This window comes from Gymnogyps californianus, chromosome 5 (assembly GCF_018139145.2).
Source record: "Gymnogyps californianus isolate 813 chromosome 5, ASM1813914v2, whole genome shotgun sequence".
NCBI lineage: Eukaryota > Metazoa > Chordata > Aves > Accipitriformes > Cathartidae > Gymnogyps > Gymnogyps californianus.
The window spans coordinates 3328316-3355357 of NC_059475.1; the positions used below are offsets into that span (position 1 = coordinate 3328316).

A 27042-nucleotide genomic window follows, 5' to 3' on the forward strand; every position below is an offset into this window, starting at 1 on the left:
AAATTCACGTACTGCATTTTCTTTTTTCTTGAGAAGCTCTTGTTCAGAGATACGGCCGAAATTAAATGACTTGCAACGTAAGATCAGACCCAAGCTCACCCTCTCCTGTCTCTCAAATATAAACATATGGCTTTGCTGTTATTCTCCAATTTTGGAGTGAGGCTTTTTAAAGCAGAAGGAGCCTGTATTACATCTTTGCCAGGTACCTGAACCTGGAAGTGATTAACTGTCATTTCTTATCCACAAGAAGACCCAGAGATGATTACCAGCTTAGCTTTACAGCTCTCTTTGCTCAGAGCTACAAGACAAGCATTGTAAAGATGCGGAGAAATTTGGTTTCAGAAGTAAAATTCAAAAAGACAAAAGTGAAGAGGTTTAGTAGAATTTCAGAACTGACTCTCCGTTTTACTACTTCCGCTCTTTGAAGCCAGGAAGATGAGGTAGCTGAAATTCACATTAATTTACTCTCAGGACTTTCACTGTTCCTTCCCTGCTCCCAACTCCCTCCCACTCCCGGCAGTGCCTGAGTAGACCAAAATACCCAAATAACTCTAGGAGTGTGGCCCAGAATCCACCAGATTGCAGAGCCGTTTCGTTACGCACACTGTCTCTTGCTGACCTGAGAGGTCGTGCAGTAAACCTGGAGTAGTCCAGCCTGCTAAGATTTATGACTTTCCCACTTGATGGTTAATTACTTGTAATTACCTACCTTCAGATGTATTTTGAAGATTAATACATTAAGAAATGTGAGCTGCTCATCTAATTACGTGCTCCTGTTACATCCAGGACAGATGGGAATTCCACGCTTGTGAGCACCGTGCCGTGATGACGCAACGCTGCCATCTCAGTTCAAAGCAGGCAGCCCAGGCAGATCAGCCACATACCTGCACAGCGCCTTTGGGCCTTGAGAGACTCACCTACTACAGAACCAAAGGGCTTGTACCAACTGGGACCTGACTTCAATGTTGGAAGCTGTGTGAGAGTTTACAAATTGTTCTGATCAACGTTAAAAATAAGTGTGTTCCTAGAGGAACTGTTTATTTTTGATTGCTGAGGTTCATGGTATTATTTGCAATTCAGTACCTCAGTGGAGAAGGCATAGTCACCAAGCCCTCCCTGATGCCAGAGGGGTTTTCTCTTTCTTACTCTGTTTTCATCCCTTTCCTTCCAAAGGACCAAAGCCTTCCAGCTTCTATTAGAACACAAGACCAACAGTATTGCACCGCTTGGCAGGATGAGATTGTACATCGCTACAAAAACGTTGGCAAAGGCTACCTGATAACCTACCTACAAGATGGCCTTGCCTTAGGAAGCGATTCTCTTTCCAGAAAAACAACTTCTGTGGCTGATCTGCCAGCTAACTTGGATCTGAGAACATCAGTCAAAAGCCTTTTCTTCCTCCCTTCCCTATTTGCACCTTTTCCCTGGACTCCATCTGTCATATTTCAGCTAGAGAAATGGCCGCTCTTTCTTCATTTAGAAGTAAAAATAGGGAATAACCTTTTCTTCTGCTCTAAGAAAGATTGCTTAACTATCTGCATTTAACTCGTACTCTGAAAAACAGACTTTGTTATGCTTTTAAGTTTGTTCAGCACAAGCACTGTGCTAAATATTTTGTGTTTTGATTCTTTTTCTCATGAGCATTGTGATGGATACATTTCCCATTTTGGCATGAATTTTCTCACACAGGTGGTACTAAGCAAGATGAAGGCTATGACCTCAAAACCTTCAAACTTGTGTAACTAAGTTCACATGACTGTGTCATGCCTTTGATTTTCTGAGCTCTTTACCTCGTGGAAACTAGCACAACAGCGTGCACAACTCATCTGCATCAATATATTTTGGCTTTAGCTGACACTCTGGGTTATAAAAGTACCGTACAGTAAGTGTCACGAATTTTTATTATAAGTGGAACCAATCATTCAATAAGCAATGTGTAGTCTCATGCAAAGTGTGCTGCAGTCAAAGGGAGTCACAGGAAATATTTTCTTTGGCTTCAGATGGCCTCGAATCAGGCGGCATGCATGGTATTAAAAATTAAGGAAAGAGCTTAAAATTAAAAAGAAGCCACATTAATAGTTAGTTTCTTCTTCAGAAAGGCCTGTTGGGCTAAAAAAAGAAGGAGGTTAAAAAAGAACTTTGGTTTTTCTCTGCTGTACTAAAAATGGCATATTGTGTTTGGTCATGGAATAAATAGTACTGAAATGTGCAAAGAATTGAACCAGAGTTTGAATGGAATCCATATAAATTTTAAGACACGGTTTCTTCAGGGGCAAAAGGAAAAAGTTGTTTACTCTGAAAGCTTCACAGGAAAATATAAATGGACTCAAGTGATCTATGAAACTTCATGAGAGTTCAGACTCCTGAGGTAACAGGATGAAAAGTAAATTGTTTTATTATTGCTTATTGGAAATCAGAACAGCCAAAAAGATCATTAACAGCTCAGGACCAGAGAGCACTGAAGGTTTAAAAATAGAAATGCGTCTGCGCCTTGACTTGAGACTTATTCACCCTTAAGCTATTTAAGACTGCAAAATATTTGTAACACAGTATCTTAGAAACACAATGACACGGAAATCCAGAAGATTCAGACTCATACTCTCAACACAATAGGGTGGGTATGATTTCCTCCTCAGATGCACCAACTGAAGTTGTGTCTTTGCCACAAACTTCGGGTAGCAAGAAGCAAACAGCGTGTTTTAGCAATGGTTCAAAAATGGTCTACACAGGCACTTCCAGCTGTAATCTTTCCTACTATTGTCTGCATCTGCTCTTGGACTAAGTAAACCAGTATAATGATTTTCCTGTTTAATACATTGATACATTGGGCTTTGGCTTTTTTTTTCCCCCCCTTCGATCAAAGCAGGGCTGGGAAATGGGATTTTGTACTTACAATTTTGTGGCAGAAGCATGCCAAGAACAGGTGGAATGCGTGTCGTGGAGATACTGTCAAATCAACACAGAATTCAGCTGTATTTGTACGAACACAAATATTGCTATCTTTTGTCAAACCTGGCCCATATGGTAGCTGTGAGTCACATCGAGGTATTTTCAGTTATTTCTTCGTCACTTCCAGATCCCTGCTTCTCTGTATTAACTTTCTTTTTTTCCTCTTCTTCCAGTGAATCCTTATTAGCATAATCCTGCCTCAGATTTGCTATCGGTAAAAACAAAACTTGTTTCTACTTGCATCACAAATATGAAAAAAAGTACCACCACCGCAGTGCAAATCTCTTTCTGGAAGGTATTATCTTACATCTAATGAGCTCGTATCTACTATTTTGTCGTTAAGAACTGACAAAACTAAACCAGTTACCGACTAGGCAGTGATTTACCTGCTTCTGGTTTTCATATCTGTTATCTCGGAACAGAATTCCCACCTTCTAACTAAATTTCATTCATTAGAGCATTAATACTTTCTGGCTAGAAAGGGAGAATCGGTACGAAGCCTCATGCTTTGCCTTCTCACAGAACAGTTAAATGGGAGAAGGAGAAAAAATTGGAGACAGCAAGTCAGGCTCTGAGCCCAGCTTTGCTTGTGCAGGTCCCACAAGGCAATAAAAATGTGACATACACAGTGTAGCCATTCTGCTGCCTCAGCTACTTCCCTTGAGAGCTGAATTCAGCAAGACACAGTCGAAGGAATCCCTGAGTTTCATTCCTTTAGTTTTACCATTCCATTCTTTTCTTAATAATGAAGACATCTTTCAATTTAAATGACCAAATAGCATTGTTCCTCGTTACGAGCCCATTTGAAAAGTCTTAGTGAAAGCTCTTACACGTTACGTTCTGCTAAATACCTAAGACTAAAATCAGAAGAAAAGTCAAGCTCTCGGGCTAAGATCCATCACTTAATATTCAGTGTCTATGGTGCAGCCGTCTACGTCTGTGCTAGAAGCCAAACCTCCCTTTGTGCTTTGGGAGACAGATGCATCTTAGGTGGGATTCGCTTAGTCTCAAAGTGGGTATCTAAAGCAGCTTGAACACAAGATTTACCTTCTACGTTGTTAGGAAGATGTCTATAAATTAAGTAGGCAATACCTGCAAACAAATCTCAGTTCTGGCCTCTGCTGTCTGAGTACACGAGGAGCACTGGCAAGGGCAGCGCGGATCCAGTTTTAGGCAAACTGTAACAAGAATTACTGTATTTCTCAAATCTAACAGTACTCATAGCTGCACACTCAGCGCACAAGGAGGATTGGGAACAGAACCTGTCCCACAGGAGAAACTCTTGCATATTTAAGTTTATTTCAAATAAGTGTTCAGAGGAAAAAAAAAAAAAACGAACTAAAACAGATTTAGTATATATTTGCTTTTCTTAAAAAATGATTCCATGAAAGAGTTTTATAGTTATCTAAGTAGGAATACAGTTTTTTATATACAAAATTCCATTTCAAACAATTTACTGTACAAAAGAAAGTATAAGCAACTGTTACTATTTCATGATTTCAGCAAATAATGAAAAATTCTGATAAGTATGTGTTCAGGATATAGTTCTACCATTTACAGGAATGTCAGTATTAAGTTGGGAATACTTTCAGATAAGTATTTACAGATGAAATTCCCTTTGAGGAAGTTCCCCTAAGATTTCTCTTCAGAATAGGTAGTTCATGTTTGGCTTTCTTCTGGATCTTTTGGGCTACCAAGGAATGAGAGGAAGACCAACAAGATGTATGGACAGAATTCTGCTTGATTTATTCCCACTCACAGTCCTATTGCAGTCAGTGGGTCTGATCTGGTAAACATTTACTACCAGGCATAATGCTTATTGTGTGAATAAATCAGGCAGGATTTGGCCCTACAGTAGTAAGCTATCATAAATTACAAATTTTAAAAATAGTGACATTCCTGCAAGTCAAAATACAACAGAAACAAGAGTTAACAAAATATAAGCCCTTTATTAATAAAAATCTTTGGTTGGATCAATATTTTAAATAAGCTTCAAGATATTTGGTTAATACCATTTTCTTTCTTCCACATAATTTCTTTTCTGGTACCTTCTTTGGACAGACTACAGAAAAATATCAAGTTTATCACATACTTTAAAACAAATAAATATATCAAAAGCTAAATATGGCATTTTTTTTAAAGTTCTAGCATTAATCTTTAAATTAGTTTGGCAAAGAAAAAAGAAAAAGAAAAAAGAAATAACTAACTTCTCTTGAAAACAGTCTTTTGACGTTTGGTTTTGTAACAAACCATACAGTAGTTAGACTTTAAAGAAATCTTTCATTTTTATTTTCTTTTTCAGTTTTATATTTGTAATGCAAGTGCCATGGACAAGAGAAAGCAATAAAAGAAAGGAGGTTAATTGCACCAATATTATTTGGAAGTGCAGTTTATCGTTTGACAAAGCAAAACTAAAATATACTATGCTTAAAAAGAGTCGTACTGATGGGATTTAGCTAGGCATCGTAAGTGAGGATTTTAGACTTATACTTTAAGGAAGCTGCTTGTACAAAAGATAGAGTATTTTAAGACAAAAGAAAAGTCCTGTAACTAACTGAAGGTCTGGTCCTGTAGCCCCAGTGCAGGCAAAACTTCCATTGAAGACAGTAAGTGGGACATGTTTTGGATTTACTCCTCCAGCACAGCCTCTGGGAAATGCCATTCAACAGCAGAAAGTCTGCAGGGGCAACTGGCTGTGAAAAACGGGTGCAGACTCCTTTCTCCTGCAGAGGATAGAGGGCTACAGAGAAAAACCTGGCTGAGAAAGGGATGTGCTAAAACAACGGGGAAAAGGGCATTTCCTCAGCAACAACAGTGTCCGAGTACTAGGCAGGGCAGTGCGAGTCACTGTAGCTCTACGTGTGCTCGTTCATTCAGGGCATCTACCTGCTGGGAGGACCTCCGAAATTGTGCTGCTGCTGCCTGGCCCTGAGCGAGGAGCCGCTGGGGACGGCTCCAACAGAGCTGGTGCAGCCTGGGGCACTGAGGTAGCTTCGTCCACATCAGTCGTTCATTGGTAGAAAAGAACTTTTCCAGATGCACTTTTCTGATGTTTCTGAAGGGAGCAGTGCCCCGGTGAAGGTCTCGGCTACGCAGCAGATTGCCACAAGTGCCCCACGCACCGGCGTGACACTAAAGCTCAGCGGGAGCTCGGCTTGTTTTAGACCTGCAGGTTCAAACACAGATGTCTGCCAGCAGAGCTAAACCCTATCTTGGAAAGCGAGTCAGTCTGGTAGGCTTTACGTGGTTTCTCTCCTGCCAAAAGGAATACTAGGGCACACTCTAAAGCTGATTTTGCATATACGTTATCTAGTTACCCCACGGACCTTCAAGCCTGGGGTTCCAAAAATATTTTAAATTAGTAGTATTATTATTACTTAAAATTTACCTTTATTTAGTTAGTTAATTAATAGGCTAAGGTCAAATTCTCAGAGAATATCTCTATCAAGACGTACTAAGTACCTGCATTTATTAATGCACACCAGCGTCAATAGTGTTATCTATCAATGAAATATAAAAATTCCCTGCATTACTGCTTGTGCAAAAGAAAAAACAACGACGTTATCAGAAATAGAATGTGGTCCTCCATATTTGTAAGAAGAGCATTTCTCACAAAGATGGGAGCAAAACGGCAGCACATCCTTCAACATGCACCAGGTTGTCCATTAATCGAGTCCTGCCCTTTACGCGATGGCTTGTGTCTCAGTGGAATGCCCCGACATACTCAACTCCCTCCTCTTCTATACGTCGAGAGGATGCGAATGGCAGGAGGACAAGCTCCCGCTGTGGCTCCTGGAGAGTCTGGGGCTGTGATTGTTACAGTTTTCACCTTTTTTCTTGTCCTTGTCTTTCCAGGTTTCTAGCATTTGCAGCTTCCCTTGCTCTTCTCTCATGAAGACCTCCACCATGAGAACTTTCTCTTTATGAATCTGCTGACTAATGTCCTTGGGAATGTCTGGGATAATCCAGTCAACAAAGTCACTCATAAACATGACCAAGTTCTGAAAATGAAATTGTGAGAAAATGTCAGCAAGGTCAAAGGAAAGGATGACTGTAGGGGTAGGGGCCATTTTTGGTGTACTTAGGAAGGAAGAATGAAGAAGGGACAGTATTTGAGTTGGGCTCAACTGCATGTCGCAACCCTGATACTGAGCCAAATTCGCACCAACTTCTTGTTCGTGCTAGAAGTAGAGAAAAATGGCAGGCACAGATCTCTGTCATTTATGTACAAACACTGTCACAGCCACGTAGAAAGCCAAAGGCGATACTGTCATTGATAAATGGCTTACGAGTTTTACATCAGAAAGGCAGAAGCAAATAACGAGGTAAAATGATGAAAGTTGGGAAAATACATTCCAATGAAATGTTTCTGATTTAAAAACCTGGAGTCAATGAAAATTAGGTCTTTCACAGAAAGATACCTATTTTGTCCAAAAAAAAAAAAAACCAGGGAATAAAAGTTTTGAAATAAGTTGTTTAGATAAGGCAGACTTAAAACACTTGTGTCACAATAACCAGCAGCGCTGTTGTGACCCAATAATGTCATTTAGTGAAAAATTACAAGATTTTGCCGCCTTGTTCAGATGCAAGTTAAACTCTAACTGGGAAAATTTTGGAAATTTCACTTCTTGGCTAAGTCTGGAAATGATTTTGGATGAAATTTGTGCTGCTTCAGTGAATTTATTGATGCCCTACTGCAGAAATTGGTGGGACCTAATTAGTATCAGCCTTGTGCCTTGCTGCTCACTAAGGTCATTAAGTTGCTTCAGCATCAAACCAGTTCAGGGAATCCCTGGGGATGAATTTTTCCACTGAGGATATATCTGGGTCTGGGTGGGTGGGATGAAGAGGCTGAATAAGGATGGACAAATTTCTTTGCTTTTCCATGAAACAGCTGAGAAAAAGAAGGTATTTTCTTTGGCCTAATAACTTATTTCCAAAGGTGGTTTGCCTTATGTAGCTAAGAAATACGATAACTCTTTTACTTTCTCATATAAAAAGTGCCTGCAGTATAACCTACCTGGAAAACTATCACAAATGCTAATCTTGCTGCTAGGACAGCCCAGAAATCCTTTGAAATGTCATACTTGTTTTCAGACCAAGGGGGTTCTCGATAATCTTTGTATCTGCAAAACAAGACTCAGTAAATCAGTGATGCCATTCAGAAATTTTAGCGCCATGAGGAATTAATACCAAACAGTCAAACAGTAGATCGAACCGTCTAAAAGCAAGTTCACTATTACAGCATGACGCTGTATTAACCTCTCAGAAGCAAGACACAGCTGAAAGCCTCCCACAGCCTTCAAGTTTTACTCAAAATTAAAGGTCTTCAATCTTAATACCCTCTGATTAGTACAAATAATATCAATTCTGCATAAAGACAGAGGAACTACACAGCTCAGATAATTTATTGTCTTTTAAGATTGGTAAAAAAAAAAAAAAAGTATTTTTCACACTAATTTTAAAGACAAAAATACTGATCTCAGATCCATAGAGCGTGTTATGCTACGTGGTGTTCTCCTTGTTCATGATTAGCAAAAGATCGCAGCTAAATTTTGCCATATAGAGAGAAGGTGAGAATTTTGCCTTAGCTGTAGCTTACAGAAAATCTATGAGCTAATCAACAATAACTTGTCAGAAATGGGACCAAGAAAAATACATTAAATTTAAAACCACAGCATCCTGTCAATATTTTGAAAGAATTAGGGTTCCATATTTTCAAATGATTTAAAAGTCTCTGGAATATGGAAGAAATGATGGGATGGGAAGAAGAAAGAGGCTGTGACTCGAAAGCAAATAAACCTGGCATTTTTGTACTGGACCTCGACGCTAACACTTCCGTTCTGTAAGTTCTGTGCTAAAAACATGTTTGCCAACCTCATTTATCCTGTGCCCAGAGATCACCAGAAGGAAACCAGGAGAAAGTAAAAGCAAGCAAAGCTAATACATATGCAATTTTGGTTGGTTTTTTCTTTCATCTCAGAGTGATTTTTCTGTTTAGCAGTCATTTCAGCAGATTAACTTGCACTATTCAAATTTATAAAGAATATACAGTAAAAAATAGTATGATTATAAAGGTGGGGTTTTTTCCCCTGGTCAGTTTGTGTAATTTTTTAGTACATGTATACCAAAGTTATCTTTCTTTTTTTTCTCCCCTGGAATGTCTATTCCCTCCTTGTTCTCCTCTTCCCCTTCTTACCCCCATTGTCCCCCTTTCAGTTTTGCTGGTCTAAGTGCTTTCACTGTTATATTTGGCTTTAGTCCCCAATTCTAAGCATTAAAACATTTGTTTTGAAGATGATGCATATCTAAGGAAGCCTAGGCAAAGCATGCATTTCAGCACTGACCTAGATTGCTTCATAAACTGAAATATGCAACAATAATTTTCCTTTAAAAATTGAAAGAATATGGAGAAATTGTTACAGGCATGCAGATTTTGTGTATGATGACACTTTAAGTAGGTCTTAAGTTCCAGTGCAGATAAAGATGCTATTACTCTCATCAGGAATTGCTATAGAAACTGGACAAAAAAGAGAGGTGTACTGTGAAGTCATGGTCATTATATCAATAGCATGTGATACAACAACATGACATCAGAGTACATAATTTTGTTCCCTTAAAGCATCATTGTGCTGTTTATCATTATTTATCTCCTTTCCTGAAAAAGGGAATACATAATAATAAAAATCTTTGCACGGACAGACACTGAATTTAACAACGCTAATCTCTATTTCCCAAGATAAGCAGTACTTCATATTCAGGTTTTGTGGTTGCTTAATATGTAAGCCAAGACGTTCAAGGCAATGGATCCGTCTGATATAAAAGGCTACCAAGGTACTAAAAAGGTATTGAAAATACAAGGGACCTCCCCCAGGAATGTAAAAATTTGTCCCATTCTTAGTCAGCTGTGAAAATACTTAAAATTAGTTATCACTCAAGAGAGTACCTGCATATCTGAACCTCGTAGCCAAGATCCATGGGGTCGTTTGGAGCTGTTCCTGCTTGAAAATCGCTGACATTAAAAGAGGATAGTGTATGGTTCACGAAGCCATGCATGGTGCCATTCTCACTGTACATATACAGGTACACGAGGCGTGGAATGAAGTCGGATGTGAATGAGATCACAAATGCCTAAGCCATAAGAGTAAAGAGTGAGCGCAATATTCAGGCAGTGGTTAATTTAATAGTACACTCGAGTACGTCTTGCCCGAACAACTCGCGCAACTCAGGGACTGCTTCAGAAAACAAGGAGGGAGACTGCAGCCCACGGGGCCCTAAAAATGGAGTATTCACTGCTGCAACAAGGCAGTATTTACTGCTTACTCTTCCGAGTTGCAGAATATTAGGCAGAGTAGTTCCATGCCGACTGAGATTTCTACGTGGAGAACGACTTGAACTCCCCAGAGAATGAAGCGGCCGTACCCCCCAGCACCAGAGGAAAGCAAAACATGGCACTGCTTCCCCGTGCCCCAGTCACAGCTTGTCCCTGATGCATCGTATAAAGTCCAATTGATGGATTCCCAAGTACTTTTCTGTTCTGCAAACAACTGACAGTGAATTGACTCTTTAAATTCTCACTGCATTGCAAAAGGCCATTAATTGTATGTGTTTTTTAACTCCATCAGGATAAAAGGATGAGCAGACTGAGCAAGTTTTATTTTTATGGTCACAAAAATTGTGTTTTATTTGGTTATTTAAAAAAGTTTTCTAAAAATGTCATACACAAAATGCAAGACAGCCAATTCAGCTGAGTTCTTCATAACTTCAGCCTTTCTCATTTATCAGTATTATGAAACATTCTCACTGGCATAAATCTCATGTACATGTGGAACAAACACAGTACAAAATGTTTTACTTATTTTATGATAAAGAGGGGTAGTACATAGATCAAAGAGGGAAAAATAACACTGGATAATGACAAAGAGGACTACACGGAAGAAAAGAGAAAAAAATAGAGAAATTATTTCCAAAGGAAAAGAGGAGAAATGGTAAAGACAAATTAAGGCAGCGTACCAAATAACCAAAAGAATAGTTTGGCCATAGCACAACAGACACCTGTGGGCAAAATGAAGGGATTTCCAGTCTGGATAATGGCGAAAAAACCGAGAGGGCCCATGGACACGTGGCCGTGAGCCCTACACAGCCCCTGTTTTGCTGCATTGCAAACACGTTTTCAGCTTGTCCTTCAGCTTTTTTTGGTCATCTTTCCCCAGGTGGGGTGCAATGAAGATGATCACTGTGGATGTCTATTCATACAGAATATTCGATAAGTACATAAATGAATATATTAAGGCGTTCTAAAATTTTCTACAGGCTGGGATGTTCATTGTTGAAGTAAACAAAAATATTTTCACGGATTTTCAGAGCTATCTGAGTGAGAGCAATGCAGTTCGAGGCCGGATTTTCAATGGAGGGACACTGCGCTCTGATGAGCTGAACTAATTCACACCCAGTTGACTACTGGACCCTAAATAGGTTTTAACACTGAAATTAAAAAATACATCATCTTAGTGATAGTATTTCAAAAGAGCAGAAGTAAGCAGCTGTGGTCTTATTTGTTTGAGGGGCAAAACTGTTTTAGGAAAACATTCCGGAAAAAAGCTGCAACAACTACTTACTATTCTATATTACTGCTACTACTATCACAACTTTAAAATAAACACTGCATCTGATTCTCTAATATTTCAGAAAATTTCTAAATCGTATACTTTCACTTGATTTTAAGGGATTTATGCTGAAATAAAACTAATGGAGCAGAATGGAAAAGCCAGCCTATTGAATTAAAATTTTATTCATGCCAAATTACTTACATTTATTATGACAGCAAGCTTTCCAATACCTCTGAGGATATTATACCAGATTCCTAAGGAAGGAGACAAACATGTAAATGCTGTTCCAGTCGTTAAAATTAGATAAATTACATTTTTAGTTAACAGTGTTAGGGGTACTTCTGACTGTGCCGAACTGGAGTTATATTTTAAATAAAAAAAGAACAAAGTTTCTACACCTTCTCATCACTACTGATCCTACCTCAGTTTCGAGAAAGCAAAGCTCCAGTGGAGCCACTCGATGGGATTTTTCCATTTGCATCTGGAAACCATATAGATACAGGTTTCCTCAGCGTGGGCTCTGTGCATTCAAAGTGTAGTACCAACCAACCCTGTACTGACTCAGGTTCAATCCCTCTGGATTTAGTCTGAGGATGATGCATGAAGTCCCCCCACAGCTCTGCCCCTTCCCCATCTCCAGATCCCATTCCTCATGAAAGGGCTTCTCTGAAGTCTACATAAAGTGCTGGTTTAGTGTACATGGCTGTGCACCCTCGTGCCTGGCCTCTTTAGCAGTCTCCTGGTCATTAGTGACAGCTTGGAAATTTCTCCTTAGTTGAAGTACTCAAACTGCAAGATTCAGTCTTGATGGAAAAATCCAGGGCTGCTACCAGATCCACGTGGTTACAGCCCTGATGAGCCACTCTCCTGTTCCGGGTCTGAAGAGAAAGGAAGATTTAGGAGGCTTTACACAGGTTGACATCCTTTGAAGGCTCCTCCAACCTGGCTGAATCCTTTGCTTGGTAACTAACTCATACTTCATATAGCTTTGGTCTTCCAGCACAGCATACACAAGCCAGCCTGGACAGAGTACAGAACTGAACTTCAGGAAAAGATATTACAGTATCAGTGGAGGCGGAGATAGACCTCTGTTTGCTGCCAGTGGTCACCCACTGCCTTCAGCAGGTGGGACCTTCTCCCTTTCCCAGTTCTGCTGATGCCTGCCCTAAAAACTTGTCTGGTTTCTCTGTGGCCATCTCGCAGTCTCTGACTTCGGGATGTCTCTGAAAGAAGTGTGGTTCTTTCACCCACAAGAGTGAGACTGAATTGCAATAAATTGCAATTAACACCCTCTCAAAAACAAAACCAAAAAAACTCCAAAAAACCAAAACCACAACCAAAAAAACCAACAACATCCCCCTTAACGTCTCCACCAGCAACCTTAGCCCGGAGCAGCAAATGAGCCAGCCACAAAACCCCTCAAAAGCAGTGTCATGGTAAAGGCAATAGCATGACAAAACACAATGTGTTCTTCAACTCTAGGATGATCCTAGGGCACAAGGATGAGCCCAAGGAAAAACTCTGCTTGCACAATACCAGAATGAACACCGAGTTTGGTAACAGATCGTAAACTTCTCTGCTCTCACTGACTGCCTCTGTAATACGAACAATTATTCTAGTGACCTTTTTACTCGTAAGTAACCAACATTTGGGAGAAATAGCTTCCTCATTACATATACCCATAGCTGTTAGCCCCCCGCAGAAAGGAGAGGACTGGCCTGTTGTCACCATACAACCACAGAGCCCAGTTCCAGCTAGATTCACTGCAACTTTCAAGCTTCACCCTTCCGACATTCATGCTGAGTAGGGACGAAGGGATACATTTACCCACAGACTTTTGAGTCTCCTCTCATTCCCAAGTGTATTTCTCCAGCCCAGTCCAGAGTTATTAAATGCAGAAATTCTTGCTTCTGCAAGAAAACTGCATTGCCAGGAAGAACTGTTGATGTGCAGAACCACGCAAGATATTTCACTATTGTATTGATAATTTTGATTTGAAAAGTGATATTGTTTACTTAATAAAATATTAATCAGAATTTAAAGCTCTGGTCTTTCTATTTTAAAAGTAAAGTCTTGATAAGTTATGACAGTTCACAGTTAAGCCACAGTCCAATGTTTTGAATTTTCCTATAAATATCTTCCTGTTAATGAAACTAACTCAGCATAATAACATCCTGCCATCAATCCAGGAATAAACAAACACGGATAACAATAGCAATGTGCACTTACCTATATCCTTCGCTCTGACTGCCACTGGTCTCCTCAGCTCAGTAACAAATTTTTTTGCATCTAGACGGATTTCAATGATGTTGTTCAACAAAGCAAACAAAGGCGCCAGCGGGAAGGATGCAACAAACAAAGTTACAAACCCAAACTGAATAACTGAAAAGAAAAAGCAACCGTTTCAATGGCTGTGGTCAGTATTTATCGAATGCATGCATCATCACGTCAGTGCCATCCCCCCAAATTCTAACAAGACGACACATGCTGGGAGACGAAATCGCATTTTCTGCGTCAGGCACGGTTTGCCTGACCACTGCTGCATTCGGGCATTGAAGGGCCAGTTGTCCCTCTTGCAAAAGGCAAGGCAAAGTAACCAGAAGGATGGGGAAGCTCCTAAAACAGTTTTGCCATGGGCGAGGCTGGCACAGGAGTGATCTGAAGGAGCGGGATTACAGCAGCGACCGTGTTAGCTCTACGTAAACTTGCCGTGCTCCACCTGGCAGGTTTTTAGCCCTCACTAATCCCACTGGAAGCTTTCTCTTCTGAAGTGTAGAAACTTACGGGCTTCGAAAAGGACATGACTGATTCTCCGCCTTTACTGGGAATAACTTGCCTCCTACAACCTGGGATCGTATTTGCTTTTGTTTGATGAGGACATCACACTGATGTCATACTCATCCGGGTACTGTTAGAACCCCATCTTTCTCTTCCTCTGCTACTTCCAAATGCTGATCTCACTAACTGCATCTTGTCTTATTTTTAGGAACTGACAGCATGACCTCGTAGTTTGTACCATTAAATTTCAATCTGTTTCAACTACTCTGAACATCAAGGTCATCAGATATTCTAATTCACCTCTGCATTTACTGGGCATGCCAAATTTTGGTATTAGTATACTTCATTACCCTTTACCGCTATTTTTGCCTAGTCATTCCTTAAAATACTAAATAAAGCTGCTCTTTTAAGACAGATCCTTCAGGAATGTCTGATACTGTAGCAAACAGCATTACGTCAAACAGTTCTCAGCCTTTCCAAGATTGAAAGTAGAAGAAGAAATGTAGTTGTACAGCCGCAGCAATGTAGAGCTGATATCCAGTGCTTAATTTCCATATCACTCACTCAACATAATACATTACTTGAAAAAAAAAAAAAAATTATATGTGATCTGTCAAGTACAACCTGGTCTACAGGCACATATGTCTCAGAAGATTTAGTCCAGATTTCAGAAAACAGAAACAATCTGGTGTAAGAATACGCAGTGGAAATTGTCAAATCTGAATTAAGTAACTTATTTCCAACGTAGGGTGCAACTGATGATAAAATATGCCTCACAATCTCCAGTTTATGCCATTTAATCATTTGCATTTGAAACTTGACAGTGACGTGTCACTTGGCTTGAAAGGAAAGACCTAAAATATAGTGCTAAAGTAAGGGCTCATGAACAGCAAAGAGCACAATTCATCCCCGAAGCAGCCAGTGGTTGGCTGAAACATGCTACAGTCCGGGACTATACACTTTAATAATTAAGTTATGCCTCATATCCACTGTCCACCGAATCTACAGTTCAAAAACCTCAGCTCTCCATCCCATTAGTCAGAATAATTACGGTTTAAAACGCCTTCCTTCCACCTCACTCACTCATTTCCATATATTCAGGGGTAAGTCCAGCGAAAGGCTCCAGGTTATAGTCCACTTCATAACGCTGCTTTTTTTTCATGTGCTCCTCATGGTCTAAAGAACGCCGACGCTTTAATTTCATGTATCGTATAAATTTCTTCATTTTTCTGGGGGAAATGAAAATGATTCAGTTAGCATGCCATTCCGGTCACAGTGCCCATTCTTCAGTTATTTTACATTAACAGACACAATAAGCTCCACACCTATTTTCATAAAAACTGTGCAAGAGCCACAATACGCTAAAAGTATCCGGGATCAGCATATACAGGTACTGAAACACGGTTATAATTGAATCACATGTTCAGTATTACACCTCTTGCTAACCAGTAGGAAAGCAATAGATTGCCTAACGCTTTTCAAAGACATCTGCATCGCTGGATGCAGTTGCAGCGGGGATGCAGGTTTTTGCAATACAGCAGACACAGGCTTACTGCAAAAATCTTGCAGGTAGCCTACGAACCACATTCACATCCAGGGGCAGTGGATACACAGTGGATTGCACGCATCGTAAAAAACCACATCTTTAAAAAAACCCCACAAAAGTCGCTACTTACGGGATGCCAATCTCAAATAAATTGTTCTGAATCAGCTGCTTGCCCAACATGATAATACTGAGCTGGATACACAACTCCATTAGGCAACCGCCTGGAGCACACTAGGGTGGACAGAGGAAACGTCAGTCAGAACATCTGCTGCACCCTGTGGCAGGGGCAGATGGTGCTCCCACCCAGCGTGATCACAGACAGGGTGAAAATGCAATTACCTCTTCCATTCGGAACGAATGGAAAATGTAGACGTAGTCTCCTGGACGTCCAACAAATCTAGGGCACAATGGTTAGAATTATTAACTTCATATGTATTTTATACTTTTTATATTTGATTCCTAAAGTCATTTATGTCAAACTCTATGCCTTCGAGTGGGACCACCTAATGTTTAGTCCTGAAAAAGTGAATAATTATCTTCAGTTTTGTTTTAAAGAGTAAGTCCTGTTTACCGAGTAAACAACTCAGTAAAACTGCAAGTCCTCCAATATTATAGACGCATCTTGGCAGAAATCCTCTAAGGTAATCCGCATTTCTGTTGCATTAGCTGGAACGTGCCACACGAAGTACTTATTTTAGCCTTGTGCTTTCATGCTGGTTGCAAGAAGAGAGATGATACTTGCTATGATATAAAGTTAAGAGTGGTAAATAGACAACGGTAAATAGCCTGATGGGGGATTGTATCTGAACGTACAAAGTTATCTTAACAAAATTACTTCAACACCTTTGAAACAGCAGAGTACCAGGTCCCTGCTTTATCCCATGAGGCTGCAGAGTTCTGAGGTCAATACTGAGGAGTTTTTAAACCAGATTTACTTTATCATCCAACTATGGTCTTAGCTCAGCTACAGCTGCCTCGTAAGCAACAAGCTGAAACCCTGAACAGCCTTTTGCATTACTCACCGGCCTTTGAAGAAAGCGACGTAGAAAATGGGTGTGTAGGCATTGACAAATTTCAGCAGGAAAGCCTTAAAAATCAGCCGCTCTTCAAAATTCTTGTCAGTTTTTGGCACCTCTGGAACCAGTGTGACATGGATAAGAAACGTTAAGGAACTATCCTACCTGGAACATTTCACGATCTTATAAATGTGGACTTTGGAAAACATCAGCCATCTTTTAAACAGAGAGGTATATATTTACAGCAAAATATATATATGTGTGTGTATATATATATATATATATATATATATAAAAAAGCAATATGGCCTCACTGAGGTCAGTGGTCAATCTGCTGAGGATCCCACCGTTCAGATGTGTTACAACAGTAATTCCAATTTCATTCCACACGTGGCTGACCTCCATGACAATCATTTGCAGATGGACAAGAACTTATCTGAAAAGATTTCTGGACCTTTTGTCACTGATGCTTTTTGGAAATGATTCAAAAAATTTTTTTCTACAGTGTTTTTTTTGCACTCAACAATTTTGCATTTCTCGACATGTCTTACGCCGATTAAAAAATGGCAGAAAATGAAAATAGTAATTGTGTGATATAGAAGAGTAAAGCTCAAGATTAGGTACAGGAATTTCGGCTGTATCCCTGTCACCCATAACTGGATTAGTGATTAGTACTACCACTGCTGAAAGAAAAACTTTAAAAATAAAGCCAAATCCATGTGCGCTTTGATATTTGTAAGTAGCTGGTTAGAATTTTAGCCACACATTAGAATTTCCTGGGTTTGCTCACCACTTTGAAGTTAACCATGAAAGCCAGTCATTTGGGTCCTCTCATTTAAAATCGCTCAAGTATCAGTTGAGGATTTAAACCTACCGATCTGAGTTAGCCACCTCGCGATGCAGCCGTATACTTCATCCAGGATGATGATGACGACCAAATTGATAATGACCGCGGTGGCAGTGACGGTGACCCTAACGCTTGACCGGCCCGAGGGAGTTGAACTGATTGCCAGCGCCGCTGCAGTTGAGATCCTGTATATGATGACTCCAAACACTATAGCGAACGTCAGCCCAACCTGCAAGTAAGAATAGCACAGCCTCTTATGAAAGATTTAACTAGAAATACTTTGTTTGGGACTTAGCAATGACCTTAAAAATGGGCCACATCCCAAGTCCACCCAATTCTGCATTAAGGCTCCCAATCACTTTGAGGAACTGTGGGAAAAGATCCTCTTTTGCTAGTAATTTGATCATCACATGAAAAAATTGATAGAATGATGCCACAATCACACGCAAAAGGCTTTTTTTTGAAGGCACCTAAATGTAAACTACTTGCTTATATTAAAAGTATTAGTGGGCTTCCTTTCAGCCCTAACAGCAACAGCATATACATGTGGTTTTGCTTTATTATAAAAGAAAGCCAGGGTTGAAGCACAGAGGAGTAATTTCAGCTTAAGTCTGTGCACAAGTCTTCAAATACCCTACTTGGACTCGCTATGCTGTCATAATCCCAAACTGAAATTAAAGCTGATTAAATCAATGCACTTCCTGGCAACATAAAGGTGCACAAAATCTTACTCAATTTTGCATTGCTTAAACAGAGGAATAATTTTAAAACGTGATTCTTATAAAGTACCAATTCTTCAGCTGAGAAGATCAGATTTACTGCATTTCCATTCTCTGAAAAAACAAGTATTAAAAAAACCCACACCAAAACAGAATCCCTATCCCAAAAACCCAAATGAACTGAGTTAGTTAGTCTGGCGTATTCTACCTTTGGAAAGGCCTTAAGCTCTTTTATCCATCTGTCAATCTGTTCCATGTCTTGAATTATTATTATTTCCTTCAAAATTTGTTTTAAATGCTGATGCTGTATCAGCAAATGGAAAAAGGCTGTTCTCATCATTATTTTACCTTTTCCTTGAATTAAGTGCTCTGTTTGCCATTCTCCTGTTATATGGTATAACCCCAAATTTGACTGATTTATTAAAAATCCTCACAATCAGGACTGCAATTGGCCACATCATTTCTTTCAAAAAAGTTTGGTATAAACCCGAGGCTGTTCTCTACTTCCTGACTACTTTCTGAGAGGACTCTGTACTTTTTATGTTTCGTCCCATCAACGGTGGTGGTAATTTCCATTTCCGTGCCCTCATTTTTCCCCTATCCCATTTGGGTATTCTTATTTCTTTACTGGAAAGAGATGGCAAAGTAGAAATTCAAGCTCTTGAAAAGATTTTAGATTATAAAACAATAAAATGCTTGAATTTTTTCACTGGAGAAAAGCCATTGCGAACCACATAAATCTGATAAAGTCTGTCACGGTTTCATTAACATTTCCATCACTTCTGTTCTATACAATGACTTGGTCACATAAATTTCAGGTTTTTCCGGGTGATGCTTACCATGAAGATAATGCCAACAAAATTGGTTAAGTAGGCTGGAAAACGATCCTTCCATGTCAGTTTTTCTTTATCTGTCTAAAATTTGGGGAGAAAAAAGGGTACATTTAACAAAGATGGAGCGTGTGATTTTGCACGTGACAAAAACAGAGGGGGGGAAGAAAAGGCTAGCAAATACACAACCAGTTAGAAGATGCAAAGACACAGTGTTTACAGTTACAATTCCACACAGGCAAATTGTTTACTCCGTATCTAGGTTCAAATTGGTCAAGTGCCTGCACTGCGAGTATAAATAAACTAGATTTTTCTGTATACTTTTTGAAGGAAACATGCAAATAGGCTGTCATAAACCATGAAGTAAGATCTCTCTTACTGTTAAATATTTTCTTTTGCTTTCCCTAGAAAAATTCTCCCTCTTCCTCTCTCCCTCCCCAGTTAATATTTGCAGCTTTGCAGTTGCACAACAGTTGAAATACAGATTAAGTATGCTACTGAGTGACTCCAAGATGAACGCACAGTTGACAGGGAAGATCTTGTTTTGGTGTGTGATAAGACTGGAAATTCCTTCAATATGAGTGATTTTTAACTACCTGACTATCCATGTGGTAGTCAATGGACCACACCAAGAGGAGTTAAGATGCGCACGTATAATAACTCTTTATAGGATACCCTAAATCCAGTCAACCAGGCACTGCCTGAATTTGGCTACGAAAATTTCATTTAGAACAGTATTGCTCATCTAGAGTCTTTCATAAACTTTGATGCTGGGAATTGTTTCTAAACACCAGAAAATAAACAACAAAAGGAACATTACGGAAGATGACGCACACGTTAGAATGAACATAAAAATATTAATCAAATTCTATTTTTATTACATGCACGTTGTCTCAGGGAAGTGCAAGCAACTCTTTCAACACACGGCCCATGCTCCACTGCAAAACGTAACGTCAGTCCAGGACGGTAAATCTAAGATTAGCCATGCAGTGCCATTCCCAATGCATAGAAACAGTGTCCCAAAGAGTGCTGAAGAAACAAGGGGAGGAAGGGGAAGAAACCCAGAACTGAATGTGAATATTAAACAAAGGTTCAACAGCCAAAAACAAATTGATTTGTGTCTTCCATAATTACTCATAATTTGAGTTTCTTCATAAGTTTGAATAAAAAGAACCAATTTCACCCCAGCCATGACTGTCTTAACTCTTTGTCTCCATTTGTTTGCTGTCTCTTCTGGAAAATATCGGTGCTTCTGATAGCAGTCAAAGGAAACAAAAAAAGGATCGGGCAATATAGCATTACAATGCACTGCTAAATTAATCTATATACTCTCTACTGACTCCGTGTACATAGCAGTTTAGCCACAAGTGAATGCTCTATTAGTTTGCTTAAGGCTTTGTGTTTCAGCTTTAGGTTAATAAAACATAACAACAACAAAAGACAAACTCTTGCCCCAAATCCTGGGGTAGATCAAGCAATCCTGCAAAGGATATTCCCTTTTTAATTTAGGATTGTGCCCTTCTTTTTCCTTTATGATGTACAAAGAATGTCCAAAATGCTTTTCCTTTAAAAAAATATTTTTTTAAATTGGACTTCTCTTGAAAAAATACGAGCAATTTCTGGTTTAGCTTTAGATATCTTTTTCTTTAAGAAGATTTCCAAGTTGCCTTACCACTGTTGAATTTGAACTTTAACACTCTAGATCCCAATGAAAGATAATTACCGAGTCTTTCAGAAAAAGCTCCTTTTCTCACGTTTCCCAAATTAGTAACATCCAAACTGAACACAGCCCAAAAAGTTATAAATAGTCTGGTTAAAAAAAAATCCTCTCTTAATTGCTCAGCTTTCATACTCCAATATTTTGAGGCCACCATTCATTACTTGTCCGATTACCCTACAGTCTTCCACATTTAAGATCCAAATTCCTAATATACACAAAAGTACAGCGAGTCGCAGGTTTTTAACAGAATGCAACGAAGTCTGTATTCAAACATTCTTTATCCAGCACATAAGAGGGCAGCAACCCAAATTCTTTCTCTTCTGCAAGGGATTTTAAAGCAGTGCTGCGAGTAAGGTATTGCATATGACACTGAACCGCTTACCCACGGCATCCTATAGATTAACGGGAACATACCACCGTCAGCTTTGTAGCATCTTTTAAGACAGGCCCAACGGTACTCAAGTATAAGCACGTGACAAAATCAGACACATTTAGTTTAACGCCAGCCCAATCTATATATGCTGTCTCTTAAAGCGTGTTTCATGTGAACGTGGTTATTGCAGTTGTATTTTCATAGGGTTTTCATAAAATCCCAATTTAGGGCACGGTTCCACGCTACTGTGCCACTGGCAACAGATACAAAAGAGCAATTTCTGCCAACAGGTTTTGTTTATGTCGGAGCTTTTACTTCTCTGCTTAAAAACACGGTCATACAAACGGCTGAATTCTTGCAGTTAAGGGGGAATAACCTCTGGTAGGGTGGAAACCAGTACGTGGGGGAGAAAAGGAGCTTTTTCAAATCGGTCTGCTGCTGACAGACAGTAATAGGGAAGGAATTACAGCCTTCAGCGAAAGGGCAGGGAAGCTGCTCGTAGGGATTGCACTGTCCGTTGGCGAGATGCAGGCGCCCTGGGGATGACTGGCAGCACCTTTTTCACGGCGATGTAAAGAGCGAGTTAAAAGCAGAAGTGCGTGCTACCTTATTCAGTGGAATAAAATGGAAGTTGTGTTTTTAAAAGGCAGAAAGTTATCAAAGCTGGAATTCAGCAAGGAAATGGGTGTTAGTACTCTTCATTAATGCTCTAGTAATATTTTTACTTACAAACAAAGTCTAGCAAGACAGAGAACCTCTCCTGAGAGGCTTTAGGTACTTATATTAACACAGAATAAGATGTTTTGTTACAGTTTTCTCAAACTTGATTCATTAAGCCTAACAGGAGCACCCCTTCAATTGGGCTCAATTAGCTTCCCTAAGCCACACTCCTATATCTAGTTATTAAAGACATTTCCAGACTTAATCAGGTCTTGTGCACTGGCATACACCGAGTATCCCATGTATGCTAGGACCGAAGACATCTGGAATTTAAACACAATGGGCAGTGACTATTTTTCACCTATTTCTTAGTCTTGGGTCAGTGCCTGCTACAATGACCTTCTTTTTCAAAGTCTTTTATAAATGAAACAAAGGAATACTTTTACCATACCTCTTTATGTTTGTGTTCTTTTCTCAGTGATTTTTCTAAAACTTTAGCTTCATATTCTGCTCTTGGATGATCCTGTGAAATAAGTCATATTTAATAAAAAGCAAAATTATTTATTTTCTATATCAGCTACATATGAACTGTTTGCAGGTCCATTTCCTGATCATTTCCGAGTTTTCTAACTGAATTCTAATTCACTCGGTATCTCATTCATGTCAACTGATAGTCGACTGTAATTAAAAAAAAAAAAGTTTAATCCCGTATCATTCACAGTTCTACAGCAGCAACTGCAGAACGATCTGGACTCACTATCAGACACCCACGTGCAACGCTATGTAGATTAAATTTAACACATGAGAGTATACAGCACAACCTGCAGATAGCATGGTTCATACCAAGTGACATTATGCTTGGATTTTAATTACCTATCTTTTTGACAAAAATTACATTTTGCATGTCACTAACTGCAATTTCAGTGATCCTCAGCTCATGAGGGAAACAGTTATCTGCTGTAAGTATGCAAAATACTTGGCTTTGGGATCCCAGAAAATTGTCAGTTGGGGTCTTCCCCTAATCCTGTCTTGGACAGCATCCACAGATTACCCGTGTGCATTGAAGGAGAGGGTGTAGGAAACACTCAGAAGTCAGAGACAGCCAAAAGATTCAGAAAGATTCACGGATTCAGAATTCACGATAATTACGCATTCACAAAAGATTCAGAATTCACAATTATGCATCGGATGGGAAACAGAACGGAGTTGAAAAAAGTCTGAACAAGTGGAGAGGGGGAGGGTGTAAAGGCAAAGCAATCAGTGGGAGATCTAAAGAAAATCTGATGCTCAAAAAAGAAGAGGTGGAGATCAAAAGATGGCATTCATCAGTAGACATGTAATAAAAAAGGTAGGAGCAATTAAAAAAAAAAAAATGTTTTCCAAACCTTGACTGCCTCCTTCAGGAAACCAGAAAAAAACACGAAAAACAGGAAAAACAAAAAAACAAAAAAACAAAAATTTGATTACTGAACTGTTGCAGAACATATTGGCTTTATATTTTAAAAATTACATGAAACAAACATAGGTACAGTGGATGGCTAGACACTACCAGAGAAAATCAGTCTACTCATGTTCTACAACATTTATTAACATTACTGTAAGTATTGCATGAACTAGGTGTCCCTAAAAACACCAGAAGATGAGACACTTTGGGTTTTAGTATATCACTTGAAACCCTGATTCTTCAACATGACACTAGCTTAAGTTTCACCCAACTCAGAAATAGGAGGGGCTTAAATTCTTTGCTAAACGCATGACTGTATTATCTAGCATTGACTACACAAAACAAAGAATAAAATATACTTTATTAACAGCTGCTGGTTTAGCTGTGTGAGAGCTCTGAACTCAGACATGAAGGGGATAGACATCGGAAAGATACAGTTAATCCTTTCTACTTTCATGTGTGCTAACAACAAGTTACCAAAAATAAAAGAGCAGTACAGTATCCAGGAAATAAATCCCTATATTCTCTCCCAGTAAAATAGGTATGATCTAGCAAAGCGCATGGCATAGGGCCTGCTGGCATAGCGTGCCTAAATATATTATGGAGGAGATGATAAACATATTAAGAGGAGATAATTCAAGCAGAAAGATTTTGGGGGTGAGGGGAACAATAACTGTACCAGGCTCATCAAGCTGCATAGTGTTAAACCCAAGGCCGGTGAGGTTTTTGTTTCAGGTGAGCAATATTTGTTGTGTATCTATTTAGAACATCTAGAGATATGACAAGGGTGGTCATACTTCTTTTAATAATAACAACAGTAAAAAAAAAACAAACCAAAAACACCAACCGGCCAGCAAACAAAGCGGCGAACGCCTGTACAACCCGGGGGTCCTAGCTCAGATCCCGCAGTGGGGTTTTCTCAGCACGGCTCGTCACAGACGATGGGAAAATGGAAGGGAGCCGCACACCTCCGCTGCCTCTGAACTGCCGTACAGCCCGGGGCGAGGCTGCCGGGGCTGGGACTGCGTTATGGTCTAGGAAGGTGTTTTCCTTTTTTGTAAAGTGACAAAATTAAAAACAAAAAGGTGGGATACAGCTTCTCAGCTGGCTAAGGATTTTCTCTCCTTTCCTTCTAAAACGTCATTGATTTTTAAGACCTTTTTTCATACAGATTCAGCCCTTTTCCCCTTCACGCTATTTAGCACATTTAGTATAAACCTGGCTAGGGATATTATTTTTTTTTTTTTTAGCAAATGAAAAAAAACCCCAACACCTCCACACTGTGTCCCTCCTAATGCCCCAAGCCCACATGTCTGGCAATATTTTCTTACGTATTTTCCAAGTCAGGGCTTGATCCTGCATCGTTAAAGTTAATAGGAATTTTTCAGTGCTTTTTTACAGTGCTGTAACTTTATCAACTTCAATACTTTCATTTCTGATTTACAGCAGCGTGAGATGAATGAGGTCCTTAGTTGTTAGCACCCTGACATCAGCCCAAGAGTAAGGTCTGAGCTGTATATTCCATGCCTACACTGCTAGGTGTGACCCGACTACACACTTTAACAAAATTAGATTTTGTGGCTATACAATTACGTTTCTATGGCAACAATACATACTAGTCATACCCTTGCTATAAAAACCTCAAACAGTTCATGTACAGAGATTTTCCTTTCTTCTAAATGACGGAACCGCCCCAAGAGCAGTTCCCCATGAGGCAACATCTATGGGCTCAGGGCAAGGAGCTATCGGTAACGCCACGGTGGAAGTCAAAGAGTCAGAACTGAAGGGACAAACCTCCTCCTCTTCAAACCCAGTCAGGTCCCACCTGTAGTTGAGACGCATCTGTTTTCTCTTCCAGTGTTCCATAAAAGTGGCAGCTGAAACAACAGTTGAGCAATTATTTTGACATTTTACCAAAAAAAAAAAATTGCATCAGCCTCTGGGATTTGTCTTAAGAGGCACGCTGGCCACGCTCCGCATCGCCTGCTGTACGTCTGCAGGCTCTTGCCTCCAAAAGCTCTCAGCAGGTGCAATATCGTATCGTATACCGGGCCAGGTTAACTTCATTTTTGTTACTCTCTTATTCAACAGTAACGGCTATCTGGGAAAAACTGATTAACAGTGCTAGGAGCCAACCTTTTTATCTAGGCAAGCTAAAAGAAAGGGCATTTATTACATCCACAGCTTCATGTAGAAAGATGCCTACAATTTTTTTAAGGGGTGTGAGAAAGTCACGCACCCAAACTTATTTAAATATTCGTATGTGTGACTAATGATATTGTTGGTCGTCATCTGCATGTAATTCCATCCGTAAGTCCAAACAAACCTGTGTTTTATCTATACAAAATAGGAATAATTTAACTAGCCTTGTACTGACGGGATAGTTATTCCCTCAAAGATATCAAGATAAAGCATTTTTATATTGTTATACTTACATCCATCTAGTGGTCACAATAGTATGGTTAGCTCTAATCATCACACCCAAACCCAAATACTCATGCCAGTGTGACAGCTGCAGGTGGGCAGGCTGTTAAAGAGGAAGCCTTTAAGGGCTTTTATCATGAGAAATACTGCCATTTTCTTTTTGATGGAGAAGACTTACAGAAAAGAAACCTTGCTTGAGTCGCAACGAATGATCCCGGTCTATATCAGTCTATCTGCCTCTGAGACCAAGCAAGTTCTCAGAGGACATATTTAGATGCTGGGAATACACCAGTGCTGTATGATAAGTAAGTGATTATGAAAGAGGCAAGTCTACCAAGAAATGGTGTTCCCAGGGGAGTTTCCTGCAGTGAGTATTAACAGATGTGCTCAGAAACATCTATATCCAGCAAAACCAGAGGCAGGGAGAGGGTAAGAAAGTTGAATAGAGCGGAACGGACATCCTCATGACTGGAACCAGGCGAGGGTCATGACATTCATTCGCCTTCCAAGCGAAACCCTCACGTGCAAAACTTACAACAGCCCGTTTACAAGCCATAGGCTTCCTGTAAATTGGGATGGCCATAGCTGTATCTTAAGAAGGTCTGTGTCACGGACCTGGAATTGCCTCCCCTCTCCCCGCCACCGGCGGTTCTCGCGCCAGGGTCTGCAGCTTCCACGTACAGCAAGAAGTACGGAAAATGAATGAGATGTAGTTTCTCAGTGCTACTAGAAATCCTTCCGTGGCACTGACTTACAACAACGCAAAATGAAAAGACTGCGTCTGAAACACAGCCAGCTCACTTCAAAAGCCCTCGGTGAACGTGCCAGGTAGTGATGCACTGCTGCTTTGCCGAGCGTACCTGCATTTTCATATTTCATCTGGGCCCGTAAGTATAAGTGGAGCTTAAAAATTCCAAAAAGGTTACCGTCCAGATGATCTTATCTGGATTCTCTGATAATGCCATTTAATACCAAACAGCACTGGGCCACGGCCCATGTTTAATGCTGAACTTCTAACTGGGACTCAGTTTGGTGCTATGGCTGTTTTACAGCTTGTGTGAGTGGAGTTCTCCAGGGTGTTCCAATACCACCACCAGTACAGAGAAAGCCTGGCCAAATGGTTGCTC

At 39.9% G+C, this 27042-nt stretch overlaps 1 protein-coding gene across 7 annotated transcripts in view; it reads right to left on the reverse strand.

Annotated features, from left to right (window-relative positions):
* Positions 1–4878: 4878 nt before the first annotated feature.
* Positions 4879–27042, reverse strand: part of ANO1 (anoctamin 1) — an 81980-nt gene continuing 59816 nt past the window's right edge. For 3 of the 7 annotated variants that reach the window (XM_050897365.1, XM_050897371.1, XM_050897369.1), the window contains 14 exons: positions 25286–25368; positions 23433–23444; positions 22499–22570; positions 19304–19378; positions 17773–17974; positions 16905–17016; positions 16222–16279; positions 16013–16113; positions 15420–15565; positions 13788–13940; positions 11760–11812; positions 9896–10080; positions 7970–8075; positions 4879–6950 (listed from right to left, as the gene is read on the reverse strand). In XM_050897365.1, the coding sequence (XP_050753322.1) occupies positions 6690–6950; positions 7970–8075; positions 9896–10080; positions 11760–11812; positions 13788–13940; positions 15420–15565; positions 16013–16113; positions 16222–16279; positions 16905–17016; positions 17773–17974; positions 19304–19378; positions 22499–22570; positions 23433–23444; positions 25286–25368 (1619 nt within the window). In that variant the 3' untranslated portion in view covers positions 4879–6689. Of the gene's footprint in view, positions 6951–7969; positions 8076–9895; positions 10081–11759; positions 11813–13787; positions 13941–15419; positions 15566–16012; positions 16114–16221; positions 16280–16904; positions 17017–17772; positions 17975–19303; positions 19379–20468; positions 20547–22498; positions 22571–23432; positions 23445–25285; positions 25369–27042 lie in introns of all 7 variants that reach the window. The other 4 variants (XM_050897367.1, XM_050897366.1, XM_050897368.1 and 1 more) reach the window with 3 other exon arrangements.